This window comes from Malania oleifera, chromosome 4, assembly GCF_029873635.1.
Source record: "Malania oleifera isolate guangnan ecotype guangnan chromosome 4, ASM2987363v1, whole genome shotgun sequence".
Lineage (NCBI taxonomy): Eukaryota > Viridiplantae > Streptophyta > Magnoliopsida > Santalales > Ximeniaceae > Malania > Malania oleifera.
The window spans coordinates 61,801,635-61,816,251 of record NC_080420.1 but is presented as its reverse complement, the minus strand read 5'-3'; the positions used below and the strand labels follow the sequence as shown (position 1 = coordinate 61,816,251).

General features: G+C 37.5%; 1 protein-coding gene across 1 annotated transcript in view; it reads left to right on the top strand.

Moving 5' to 3' along the window:
- Nucleotides 1-14,617, top strand: part of LOC131152934 (THO complex subunit 2) — an 83,576-nt gene that overhangs the window by 41,720 nt on the left and 27,239 nt on the right. Inside the window, exons 12-19 of the mRNA XM_058104900.1 lie at nt 654-847; nt 6,792-6,872; nt 7,138-7,345; nt 7,449-7,691; nt 7,783-7,863; nt 7,960-8,079; nt 8,173-8,232; nt 14,212-14,339. Of these exons, the coding sequence (XP_057960883.1) occupies nt 654-847; nt 6,792-6,872; nt 7,138-7,345; nt 7,449-7,691; nt 7,783-7,863; nt 7,960-8,079; nt 8,173-8,232; nt 14,212-14,339 (1,115 nt within the window). The remainder of the gene's footprint in view (nt 1-653; nt 848-6,791; nt 6,873-7,137; nt 7,346-7,448; nt 7,692-7,782; nt 7,864-7,959; nt 8,080-8,172; nt 8,233-14,211; nt 14,340-14,617) is intronic.

The window sequence follows — 14,617 nt, the reverse complement described above, 5'->3', positions numbered from 1 at the left end:
CACTAATATTCAAATGAAACTTTTGTTTGAAAAAAAAAAAATTAATAAGAGCGTTTGAAGATCAATTATCCTTGATCCAATTACTTCTGTTTAATCATATATTAATAATCGATTGATTATGATTTTCTTTGCAGATAAAGTTAAATTGGTTTCTTAACTCAAGCGATTATTCTTTAGTGAGTCTTACAGACGCGTCTGATGATGCATATCATTATGCATCTTATAGTTGTGTCTCATTATGCATCTTATAGCTGTGTCTCATTTTGCATCTCTTCGACTCTCTTTGCTCAATCTTTTGATTAGCATCTTAAATACTTCTTAAACTTGGTGTTTTGTCATTCATCAAAATATATTTCTGACAGTTTTGATAGTGTTTGCTGCCTGTGGTTCATATCATCCTTCAAAGGAGCTTAGTAATTTTTTAGGCAAAGATCTCCAATGGCCTTGAAAATAGTGAAAAGTAGATTTCAATTTACGTCTGTGAACTTGTCAAAAAAATGAAGATTTAGAATCTAAGTTGTGGTTATCATGGCTGTCTCTGCATTGATGTGCAACTTAAAATTAACGTCTGTTTTGCCTTATTTTATGTCTACAATAGCATTACCATATACTTAACAGTTATTTATTTATTTATTTTTGCTTATTCCCCGTAGGCTAACAAAATTGGCAGAATAAATCTTGCTGCTACTGGGAAAGATCTTATGGATGATGAAAAACAAGGAGATGTCACAATTGATCTTTTTGCTGCTTTAGACATGGAAACTGAAGCAGCTGCTGAACGTTCTTCAGAACTTGAAAATAATCAGACTTTGGGAGTGCTTACTGGATTTCTTTCTGTGGATGACTGGTTAGTTTGATTTTGCTGAATTTTTTTTTAAAATTATCATTATGCTGCTTGAATTCTTTTTTTTTTTTTTTGGATTTCATTACTACTGAATTGTTTGTAAATCTTTGTCTTGATTTCCGATTGTTTTATGTCTGGTAATGGTAATGAGAACTGTTTGTCTTAAAATTATATATATATATATATATATATTTTTTTTTTGAGTGCTCTTTTTCTTATATTCTTCAGTTGTAATTTTGCCAGTTTTACTTGTGGATTGCTGTGTGCATGCACACACCCTCCTCAAACACAAACATACAACCGTGGATGCAGTGACAGTCGGCTTTCTCCCCCCCAAAAATTTTGCATAAACTACACACTTGTCATTGATTAAGAATCAACAAATTGACGTGCCCATGGTTGTTCCAGCCTTCGAGGAGAGCAAAAGACTAACCATATGAAATGTGAAGTTGAGCCCTAGACACAGCCAAGCAGGAACAGGAGTTGATACTTCTGTTAAAACATAATTGAGAACTTCTTTCTCAAAACATTGGTATAACCTCACTCTGATCGTGATGCAAACTCGCATCCATACCTACCTGGATCCCTATACCTACCCTTGAACGAAGATGTGGGTTGACTTCTCAATTGTGTTATATTTTTGTCCTAGATTGTAACAATGTACAGCCTGAATAACCAATGTTGGCAAGCCAGTCTCTTAATTTACTAAATTACCCAAACTGCCATTGATCTTCCATGTTTTTTGTTTGTTTGTTTTTTTGTGTGTGTGTTTTTTTTAAATCCTCACACAATGAGAATGGAAGCGAAGAATGGGAACGAAATCAACTCTCTCTCGTGCTCCTCCTGTCATTTTCTGCCTCTTTCTTTTCTCATGCCCTTCAATTCTTCTCTTGTGGTGTTGATTTATTGATCAAGGCAATGGAAGGGACCATTTGAAGCGCTGTCCAGATGGAAGGCAAGTCCTTTGTTTTGAGATTGGAGAAGGTAAGGGTCAAATTAAAGACACAATCAAATATCTGTGATTAATCCCTCTTCCCCTCTTTTCTTCCTTTTAGAATAAGGGAGGGAGGAAAAAGAAAGAATAAAAGTGGATTCAACCTCAGTAAAATTGGGGTGCAGACTCAAATTGAATTAATTAATAATAAAGTGAAGGGAGAAGGGAAATGTGAATGTGGATTTGGCTATAGCAACAATATCATATAAGATAAATAAAATACAATACTATGATTAGAATAATATATATATATATATATAGTTAAAAATCTTTGTATTATATTTATTTTGTTATACTAATACTTATCTATTACTTATACTTATGGGTTGCAATGAAATCTTTCAGAACTGGATTTGGATCTATCTTTCTACTTGAGAAGAAATCTAAGCTGAATAGATGGATTAGGGTTTTTTAGAAAATACTTTGTGAATGTATTTTGGGTGTGTTTGACTAAAATTGTTCGTTTAGTGGTAGATATTTTGGAAGGTTTGGTGCTGGGTGGTGCTCATATCAATGCGAGGAGGCGGGGTTCTGGAATAAAGATTCAGCTTGAGGGGAAAGGGTTCTCTTTTTTTTTTTAATTCTTAGAGATCTTTCGTAATGTCAATGGAGGAGTTTTGTGGAAGCTTTGCCATTGGTTGTAGAATCTTAAGGATTTGAGTCAGTCAGCAACTAAGAGTGGGAGCTCGTGAAGTTTGGGCAACAACAATAATGTTCAAAATAAGGTGGTGAAGTTTGTTGGTTAGACATAAATCTCCAATGGAGGTGGAGATCATGGTTTTAAATCGCAGTAGCTGGTAGCGTAACGTAACGGTAATGGGAAGCGGATGTTACATAACGGGAAGCGGGTCTAACAACTATGGATTTTTTTGAAGCGCACACAACCTCTTGCATATTAGCATACTTGCATGTTTTAAGCTTTTAGCCCTTCTTAGAAAGAGTTTTAGTGTATTTTGGATCCTTTAGTTTGAGTAACTAAGTTATTTGGTAAGGGCAACAAGTTTACATTCGTTTTAAACCACCATTGATCGAAAAATTATGTGTGTGCGCATATTTATACTTCTCATTGTTCTTATCTATGATAAATTCTTATGTGTGCTAAATTAATTAATGAAAAAAATACATTATACACTCCATTAATCTATTGAACACATAAGACATACGAATAATAGAAATATAAAATAGCTAGAAAAGAAAGAAGGTTGAAGTTGAAAAATATAGAACATAAATATCACATTATTAATATTATCAAAATAAAATATTTTCCTAACAAGTTAGTATTTTCAAATTGTTAATTAATGCATATCTTACGAGTATTTAAAGAAATAGTAAATTTTGTATCATTGTCATCCTCATTATAATCTTTCCCCCCTCCTGCTACATGGTATGCTGAGAATGATTTATAAAAGAGAGGGAAAAAGTGAGAAGAAAAAGTAAAAAATGAAATAAATTTTTTGGTGTAGCAATCCTGTAGTGGTTACGTAACGACCGTAGCAGCCTTTACGTAATGGTCGCGGTCCGTAACAGCCTCTATAGCCGTGATTTTTCTTCCCACTGATTTCGCGGTGTGTAATGGTATCACTAAACCAAAAAACCATTACGTGACGGTGTTACGTAACGGTCGCGGCCGTTATTTAAAACCATGGTGGAGTGCGCTTGTTTTGGGGATTGATGGTGCTTTGGATTGAGATTTCGGTGATTGGTGCATGGGTAGAGACGGGGCAAGTGTTTGGATTGTAATGAGTGAGAAGGAAGGGGTTTTGTATTTGGGCTAGAATGGGTATTGTACTCATTCGATGATTAGGCCTTGTAAGACTACTATATATGCATTATCACATAGGAAACTAACATGCACAAATGTTTAAAACAAGATTCAATCATGTTTGATTACAAATATGATAATGACGATTCATGAGAATACCAACCTTTGGATTGGATTGACATGGCTTTATCATCTCTTTTTTTATTTTTTATTTTTTATTATATATATATATATATTTATTTATATATCTAGCTGCATAAGTTCTTGCTCCATAAGAGTATCTATATTGAGTGGCAACAACCAAAAAGCCCTCCCAATTAGACACTTTTTACACTATTCGGGGGTTTGGGGTTGGGGGCAACAAGGGCTAGTTTGTGGCCTCCCTTTTTGATCTTTATGCAAGGGCAGAGATGATAAGATGGGTGGCCAACTCCTGGCCCCATAAACCCTAATCTTAATTTGGGTTTTGCAATTTTTCCTTATTTATTTTGCCCCTCCATTATATGCATTTAGCCTCTTTTTCTTCAAAAATTGCACCATGCCCCTTTTGGTGAGGTAGAACCATAGTGGTTGTGATTTTAATAACTTTTAACTCCAAAGTGCATGTCAACAGCTATGCTTACTCCCATTGATGGCACAACCTTGCTACCATGACGATAAGGCGCCAAAATATTTAATGACAAACTTAATTTTTGAATTTCATTTATAAATTCATTTATCATGCAAAAAGGAGAATAATATAACACCATGAAATTAGCATAACAATATCTAGAAATTAATATGAACTGTATTTATAGTTCAAAAATTCAATAAAAAATTGACATAAAAAAAGTATGTTGAGTTACCTTCATATATATATATTCTTGTGTTTAAATAAATGCATGCATGCGTGCACATTTATTTGATGCGGTGGTAAGAATGTGTACACCATGCCATCCCAAACCTGGCGTGGAGCCTTGTGCACTTGGTGTTACATTCTTTTATTGGGTATGTGAATATATTTGACACTTCTTAGCTATTCTAAAATTTTGAACCCCCTAGGGCTACATGTTTCCTCACTTTTGTTTTGAATTCAACTCCCACTGCACAATCTCGGCCCTTGTACCCTCCCTCAACCTATTTTATGCTTCCAAGAGTTGGCACATCTTTATTATTCATCAATGTAGCAGTGGATATTTGTGTTGCTCACCATTTGTCAGTGTCCTTTGGTTGGGGTGTTGCCATTTGGGGAAAAAAAAAGAGGCGAGGTTAAGGGCAACGAGATGTCTATATTTGTTCTATTGGCTAATGGTACTTTGAAGGAGTGAGCCTCTTAGATATTCAATGGGATTGGCTTTATTTGTTGGCTTGATTTTTTGCAGTATTTTTTTCTTCTTCAGTTTTCTTTGTGTTTCCTTTCTGCTTTTGTCTAGACTATTTTTTGGAGGATGTCTTATTCTCCACTATGTATATTCCTAATAACAACAACAACAATAATTAGCCTTAAGCCCCACTATGTAGGGTCGGCTATATGGATCTTTTTCTGTCAATTCATGTGATTGAGGGCATTTTCTTTGCCTAAATTAAGAGTTATTAAATCCTTCCTCACCACTTCATTTCAAGTTATTTTAGGTCCACTCCTTCCTTTTCTAGTACCGTTTACAATGGCTAGTTCGCTCCTCCTTGGTGCACTAGTTGGCTTGTCTTAAATGTCCAAACCACCTAAGCTGCCCCTCCCGTATCTTGTCTTCTAATCTACTGCTACTATACCGAACCTATTGCTAATATGTTCATTCCTTATTTTATCCTCTAATGTTATATCACTCATCCACCTTAGCATGCACAATTCAGCCACTTTACTTTTGAATTTTTTGTTTTTCAGATGCCCAACATTTTGATCCATAAAGCATGACTGGTCTTATAGCTGTCCTATAGAACTTTCCTTTTAATTTTAATGGTATTCTATGATCCACTGCACACTTGACACGCTCCTCCATTTAACCCAATCTGCATTAACTCTATGTACTACATCCTCTTCAATTTCTCCCTCCACTTGCATAATAGATCCAAGATATCAAAATATATCAGTGCTGTTGATTCTCAATTTTTAAGTTTGATCTTATCTTCAATATTCCTCCTTACATATTTGAAAGTTCGTTTCATATTTTCTGTTTTGTTTCTACTTATCCTAAAAACACTAGACTCTAAAGTTGTTCTCCTTTGTTCCAACTTAGATTTTACCCTACTCTTACGTTCATCAGTCAAAACAATATCATTTGCAACCGACATACACCATGGGATCTTGTTTTGGATATTCCTAGTAAGTTCATTAATCACTAAAGCAAAAAGATAGGAACTTAGAGAACCGCGATGTACGCCTATTGTTATTGGAGATTCTATAGACTCTCCTCCTAAAATCCTAACACTAGTCTCTACTCTATCATACATATCCTTAAGGCCATTAGTATATCTACTGCATAATCCCTTCTTTTCTAAAACCCACCTCAGAACTTCCCTAGGTACTCTGTCATATGTGTTCTCTATGTTAATAAAAGCCACATGCAAGCCCCTCTTCTTTTCTTTGAACTTTTCCATTAATTTTCTTAGTAGGTAAATAGCGTTTTTTTTTGTTGATTTCCTAGCATAAAATCAAATTGATTCTTTAAGACCGTTTCTAGTCTTATTCTTTGTTCAATTACCCATTCCTGTAGCTTCATTGTATGACTCAAAAGTTTAATTACACGATAGTTATTGCAATTTTGAATGACACTATTGTTTATGTAAATAGGTATTAATGTGCTTTTTGTCCATTTCTTTGGCTTTTTCTTGGTTTTTACAATAGTGTTGAATATATCAGTTAACAATGTATTTCCTTTACTCCCTAAAAATTTCCAAACTTCAATTGGGATGTTATTTGGTCCTATAAATTTCCCACTTTTCATCTTTTTTTAATGCCACCTTAACTTTAGTGACTCTAATTTTGCGAATAAACCTCAGTTTTTTTTTTTGTCTTTCCCTCATTTGCCACTAGGTTTAAGCTTTCAATTTGGTTTTCATTTGTCATTTATCTATCCAAAAAAAAAAAGGGTTAAGTGCATCTGAAGTGAATAATGATATGTGTTTGAATGCTCAATTTGTTTCCTTTTTGTATCTTATTGATGCTGCTTCCTGTTTTAAGTTTAGTAATGCTTAATTGAGCTTTTATGTTGCAGGCATCATGCCCACATACTATTAGATCGTCTGTCGCCGCTTAATCCAGTGGCTCATATTCAAATTTGTAATGGCTTGTTTAGGTAAAATTTATTTAAATGATTTCAGTTAAATGAAAGTTGAGATAACTTGTGCTTCTTTTTTCTTCACGCGTGCGCACGCGCGCGCGAGTACCTTGTTTAGGGGCACACATTTGTTTTGAAGTTGAAAATTTAATGTTTACATTTTTTGTTTTGAAGCCTAATTTTTCTTGAAACTTGAAAGCATCTTTATCATTTGTATTAGAGTTGAATCCTTTTATTTTAGTATATTTTTTTTACAATGTGATTTGGCTTTGTGTGCATCCAGGCTCATTGAGAAGTCAATTTCTTCTGCATATGATGTTGTTCGCCAAACACATCTACAAAGTTTTGGGTTGCCCTCAGGAGCTGCTCTGGATTCCATGGACACAAATTCATCTGGACAGAGCTCTTTCATTGATCTTCCCAAAGAACTTTTTGAGATGCTTACTTCTGCTGGGCCATTTCTCCATCGGGATGCTTTATTGTTGCAGAAGGTGCATTGCTTTGATCATTGTAATTCTATTAGCTGTGTTTGTCATTTTAAATGTGCTTCTGTTTTATGCTTATTATGGTTGTCTCTCATTTCTTCTTGAGCAGGTGTGTAGAGTTTTGAGAGGTTACTATCTGTCTGCAGTTGAGCATCTGGATGCTTGTGATGGAGCTTGGAATCCTAAACCTGGTGCTGGTGGAAATTGGACTCCCCGTCTGCACCTAAAGGAAGCTAGGGCTAGGATTGAAGAAGCTTTGGGAACATGTCTACTTCCTTCCTTACAGTTGATTCCAGCTAATCCAGCAGTTGGGCAGGAGATTTGGGAAGTAATGAATCTGCTTTCATACGAGGTTGGCCTTACATTGATGCCCTTTCATACTTGCATTGGAGAATTTATTAGGAATGGTAGACAGTCTGGCTAGATGAATCTTGTCTGCATAGGTTCGGTACCGTTTATATGGTGAGTGGGAAAAGGAAGATGAGCGGATGCCGATGGTTTTGGCTGCAAGGCAGACAGCAAAGGTATGGGGATATATTTTTTGAAGAGTATATTTTCTCTTGTTCCAACTTGCAGGCTTGGTGTCTTAAGAGCAGAATTTATTTTTCATTGTTCTATAGTTGGACACCAGAAGGATCTTGAAACGGCTTGCAAAAGAAAATTTAAAGCAGCTGGGTCGGATGGTTGCAAAGCTTGCACATGCCAATCCAATGACTGTGCTTCGTACAATTGTTCATCAGGTACTATTTTTATTAGGGGATATGATGTTGACTTTTTAGTGGCTCTGATTTTGTGCTTAAGATAACATTATGTCTTGAAACTCCAATCTGCAGATTGAGGCCTATAGGGATATGATTACTCCTGTTGTAGATGCATTCAAGTATTTGACACAGGTGTGGATTTTCTTTTGCTGTGTTCCTATGCATTCTCTCTCTCTCTCTCTCTCTCTCTCTCTCTCTCTCTCTCTCGTGCGCACGTGCACACACACATTTACACAAATTGTAGCATTGAATATAATGTACATATAGGTTAGGTTATATGTGCCTCAAAATTGTAATTTTTCTTTCTGAACTGCCATTAATTCAGAGCACCTGCATAGTTTGCACTAGTTCTAAGTTGTGCTTGCATTTTCTTTGTGCACATGAATATTGGATATGAGATTGATTTGAAGCTTGTGTTTTTAAATTCTCCTTGTCCACTCCCATAGGTTCATCTTATTTTAATAGTTAATCGAGTACCTTGGAATGATTAAGTTGGCCAAGAGAGTTGAATATCCAAATTAGAGGGCTGACATAACTGGAATCTCCCTGTTGCGATTTTTGTAGAACGTAGATGATTCTTTTTGATAAGATGTTTTGGATCAAGTCTGTGTAAAATGTTTAGGAACTACATGGGTTCACAATATAGATATTGTGTGGTTCGTCACTGCTTGTAAGGATTTCTGGATCTACAGGAAGGAAAGGTCTGTGTCCTCTTCATGGCTTTGTCGTAAAAGGAACAGTGATAAAACATTGATGATTCAACTCAAGGAGAACAAGTTTGGCAAATTTCTAGCCCTAACAGTGATAAAATGACAGAGGTTGGATATATGTAGCCTTTCTGGAGGCCTTTGACTCGATGGTTTGGAGCTAAGTCTCCTCTCTAGCATCTGAATTGCAAAGGAGAGTGATTCCCAACCCGAAGAAGAGCTCCATGGTCTCTACACTGAAGCAGGTATCAGCGTTCAACTCAAGCCAGAAGGAAAACCAGGGTACCCCCTCTACTGGAGACTCTGGTTAGTATGGCTTCGAATCCTCCAGCTATAGACTGCTCCTGGCCTCACTGTGGTAACTCAATCAGGCTTTCTGTCAATGTCACGCAGGTGACTAAGAAGGTAGGGGTGGAGATGATGAGTGGGAATACATGTGCCTATGGGCATCCCATTCAGCAGGAGTGCAACAGACAGCTAGCTGCAAATATGCAATTTTTATTTTTATTTATTTTATTTTTTTCTGAAAAATTTTTGGCCAGTTTCTCTACAGTTGAAGGCCTATACTTGTATTGTGGACCTACGGCCTAAATTTCATCGAGGCCCTTCAAACACTAATTTGCAGCAGTTAGAAGAAGGATGCTGATAGGGAGAAGAAGGATGCTAATAGGGAACTTGACTGAGTGGATTTTTCGGCAACTTATGAGAGGAATGGAGGGTTCTCAGACTTGAAGGAGGTTGGCAGCAGCTGATGCATTGCGATAAACCTATGTTGGCTAAACTTGTACCATGGAATATGAAGGGCCTTCACAAAAGATTGAAAAGAGCTTTGGTCAAGTCTTTTCTCAAGGAGTGGAGGGGAGTTTTTGCTTGCCTTTGAGGAAAGTAAAACTGATTCAGTAAATTACTTTATAACCAAAAGCTTCAGGGGACTTGAGAAATAAGAATTGAAGGTGGATTTTTCTTGGAGCTGTTGGAAACACAGGAGATTTTCTTTCATATGAAAGGATGATGTGGTGGAACGGCTGGGTCACACTTTAAATGCCTTCTCTACTTCTTGTATTTTAAGGAACATGGAGGATAGCTTCAAGTGGACTTTTGCCAGGCAAAGGACCTTCCAAGCAGCTCTTGTGGAGTGAGTTCTGGGAAGCTAGAGGTAAATGGGATGTCTCTTGAGTTATTGGGGGAGATTTCAATATGGTCTTATATCCTCATGGATAAAGTGAGAGAACCGTGGATACTAGTAGCACGAAGGAGCTCCTTGATTTCATCAATGTGAATGCCCTCATCGGCCTGCCTCTTATTGGTGCTCTTTTCATAGTCAAACTCCAGAGAGACTCCCTCATTTTCGAGGATTGATAGGTTTCAATATCCACGAAGTGGGAAGATCATTTCTAGAGGTTACTCAAAATCTGCTTCCAAGGCCCACCTTGGACACCTTCCCTTATCTTCTTGACATGGAAAGAGTTAAATAGGGCCCAACTCCTTGTTTCTAGAACATGCTTGGTGGTTTTGGCAATCGGGTTAAACATTGGTGGTCCCCTCATCATTTTGAGGGGGAAGCAAGCTTTGTAGTTGCCTTGGAATTGCATGGGATGAGTAGAAATTTAAAATGGTGGAGCAAAAATAGTTTGGTAATATCCAGACGAAGATTGTGATCCTCAATGACATTAATGAGCTGGACTATGAGTTGTTAGGTCAAGGCCTCGACACCAAAAGCATGCTAGAAGACTTATTCCCAGGAAAGAGCTTGCTGATGTTATTAACATGGAAGAAATCACTTGGAGACAGAAATTCAGGGCATTTTGGCCCAAGGAGGGGATCAGAATACCAGTTTCTTCCACCAAACAGAAAATGCACATTGCAGGTTCAACTTGTTGATGAGAATCAAAGTTGAGCAGGAGGTTCTTGTTGTTGAAAGGATATCAAAAGGGGCATCTGTGATTTCTACAAAATCTTCACACCAAAATTTTCAGCATTCTCAGCCCTCCCATGGTGCAGTGGCTTGAAAGGCTCTTCAATGAGTAGAAAATTTATCAAGCCACCAAGGACAGCAATGGGGATAAAGCAATTGGCGCTGATGGTTTCCCTTCATCTATTTTTTTTTTCAAGAGTGTTGGGCCTTCTAGAGCATGCCATCTTCATGAATTCTACAGAATGGGCAGATTTAGAGTAGAATCATTCCATCTTTGTTACCCTCATTCCCAAGAAACCAGGGTCTTGTAAAATCAAGGACTTCTGCCGAATCAGCTTTCTGAGCAGCATATATAAGGTCCTATCCAAAGTTCTCATTGTGTGGCCTAAAAAAGCCATCTCGGAAGTAGCTGGTCAACATTGGCATGCTTTTGTTGCAGGAAGGCATATTATGGATGCAGCCCTGATTGCAAATGAAGCGGTGGATCCCTGCAGCAGGGGAAGGAATAGAGTGCAAGCTCGACATGGAGAAAGCCTTTGATATTGTGAATTGGAACTTCCTCAGTGTTGATGGATCCAACAATGTATTATTACCCCAACTTGTTCAGTGCTCATTAACGGCTGCCATTTGGACTGTTTTTTGCTCTTATGTAGGTCTAAGGCCAGGTGATCCTCTCATTCCTCTATTATTTATCATGGTTATGGAAGTGTGGAGTCTTTTGCTTAATAATGCTACTGAATGAGGCCTTCTCGATGGTCTCAAAACCAGAAAGAAAGGATGGAAGCCTATCATCTTCTTTTTGTGGATGATACAATCATTTACTTTGAAGAGGATCCTTGGCAAATCCTCAACCTCAGGTGTATTGAGCTTGGTTTTGAAGCAGTTTCAGGTCTGATTTGAATTTGTGGGAAAAAGTGAGATTATTTCAGTTGGGATCGGTGCAGAAGAACTTCTCCTTGCAGGGGTTTTAGGATACAAATGAGGGGCATTCCCCATTACGGTGTAGCGTTGGAGAGGAATCAATTTTCTTGTTAAATGAGTGATGATTTAACAACTAGTTTAAAAAGGAGGCTTTGGGCTTAAATCTCTCTACTTTCAACAAGGCCCTTCGGAAATGACTTTGGAGATTCATGAAGTAGAAGGATCATTACTGGAGGGAAATCACTGCCTTTGAGTATGATCTTCAGCATTGTTGGGCAGTGAACAGAGAGAGAGGTGCTTATGGCATCGGATTTTGGAAATTAATAGTAATAGTAGCCTGGTTGGGATTGAATTTTCTCCAACATTGCTTTCCTACTTGGGAATGGGCGCACTGCTTTCTTTTGGCAAGATGTTGGTGTGGCTAGTCTCCTGTCAGCAGTAAATTCCTTTCCATTTTCAGCCTGGTCTGTGACAAAGAAGCCTTAGTCAGTGATCACCTTTAGCTTATGCTTTACGGAGCATGGTTCTTCTGGAATGTGCCCTTCGTTAGAAGATCCCCTTGATTGGGAAATAGACTCTCTCACATAATTCTATGAAAGCTTGTACAAAACCCAGTATCAGAGCACCTCTGATGACCCCAAATTCCCAGGTGGATCCTGGATAAAGATGGTCATTTTGTGGTCATATCCTATTACAAAATTCTCACTCTTACTAAATACTAACAGCAATTTCCCATGGAAGCCCCTCATGGTTACTTTCTTCGTGTGTGAGGCAACTCTTGGGAAGATTCTTACCATTGGTAACTCGCGAAAAGGAGGTCTGCCTCTGGTCAACAGGTACTTCATGTGTTTGAGTAATGCTGAATCAGTTGAGCATATCCTCTTCCACTGCTTGTGGACCAGACATTTTTGGAGCCTGTTACCTGGCCACTTCTCTTATCAGGCAGCAGTGATTACTGCCACAGAACAGTGGAATGTGAGTTATGGGCTTGGCAAGGAATCCACTTGAGTAAGGAAAGGAAGAAGGCTTTCTTCCTGAATTCTCCTTTCCATTTTTTGGGCTATCTGGAGGGAAGGTAGAGCTTTTGAAGGAACGATTACCCCCTTCATGTTGTTAAAGACCAACGGGTTGCTACTAATACTAGTTGATGCTGTGGTTTGGCTGGCAGTGACACTCATGTTATGCTTGTCACCCTGCAATTTGAGTGATTTTGTTTCTGTTGTTTGTACTTGAGTGGAGAGGGCTTCCCTTGAGGCCCTTTAATGAACTTCTCTTTACTGATAAAAAAAAACAGGTTAACAATCTAGTTGAGTTGATATATTACCTACAAATCTCACCTGCGCATTACAATATGGGTTAAAGCCTTTTTTGAGGTAATATTGCTTGAATCAGCTGGCTAACACTTAAAACATTGTATCTAACAGTTAGTGTCTTCTGTGTAAACATGAAGCAAAGAGAAATAATCCTAATTTTGATACTCATGTGAGTATTTTTCTTCTATTACCAGACCATACTTTAACAGAGAACACAAATATTGGCTCACGTTTTGAACTGTCTGGTTTAATGTCTTTGCATGCAAGTGCATTTTTCAAAATGGTTTCATCAAGGATTAGTTTCCCATTGTGATAAAAAAGGGGCTGGGTTCCCATTTCAAATCTTCATGACTGCACCCTTCCTGTGGGTCAACCATTTTACTTTAATTCCCCCCCAACCAACAACAAAAGGAAGAAAAAGAAAAGAAAAAGTAAATGAGGAGACATTATCCTGTGGAGGGCTTTTCCAGGGTTCCAGAAAATTGACTGAGGGTGCTTTTGACAGCACTGGTTAGAAGATATTTGTCATGCTTCTTCTCTTTCTCCATCTTTCAACATCATGTCCTCCAATGGAGCTTTGTAGTACAGACTAGTGACTCGAGCAAGATGGTGGCAGCAGTGAGATCCCACCCCAAAAATGTTCCCCCTTAGAAATAAATGCAATTCAATTTCAATTGATTTGTGTCTTCTCTACAAAAAATTGAGTTTGATTTCTGATTTTAAGTTCTAATTCATATGTGTTTTGGGAATTCAGGGGCGGAAACTGGTTAGCTTTTCTTGGTTTAAGTTATAGTGTTTCATCAACTAATCCAAACAATTTTATGGACGATTTATTCTATTAAGTAAGCATAATCTATAAATACAAGAATTGTGCAAAAAAATTGAAAGTACAAGCACAAGTACCGTCCCTATGTCTGAACAAGCTTCCTGAACTGCCAGTGTTTCTGATTGCTCCTGATTTGTTTTATGGCATGCCAATGATAATGCGGTTTGATTGCTAATAACATGCCAGGTGAATACTGTCCTTGAAACTGAGGACTGTATTTTGGTGACCACCTTTAGAGAACAGTTATTATCTCGTTAGATTTGAAGAAATTCTCAAATTAGAGTTGGTCTTTCATTTCTTCTTTGCTTTCTATTGTGATTCTCATTTATGTTTTAGATGTTTATTGTATTGCAGACGTGTTTGATAATTTAGTTGGACTGCTACTTGTCCTCTTATGCACTCTTGCTAATTGCATGATCTTCTATGCAGCTTGAGTATGATGTTTTGGAATATGTTGTGATTGAGCGCTTGGCACAAGGGGGGCGGGAGAAGCTAAAAGATGATGGCCTTAATTTATCAGATTGGCTTCAGTCGTTGGCTTCATTCTGGGGCCATTTGTATGTATTCTTCTCTTGGGCCAATTTTCTGTTGTTACATACATATCAGCATGAACTAACAATAAATTAATTGTATGTAACTACTCCTTGTCTTCCTGTTTGCTCCCTTATGTAGATTCTGTTTCCATATTTTTTTTTCAAGAAAGTATATGCATTCTTTACTAAAAAAGTTTAGGTCAAGTTTCTATGCCAATAAATTGGTTAATGTGTTATCGAGGCTGCACAAGAAAGTTTTATGGTATGAACACTTTTTGAGTCAAAGTGAATTTTCATGATAT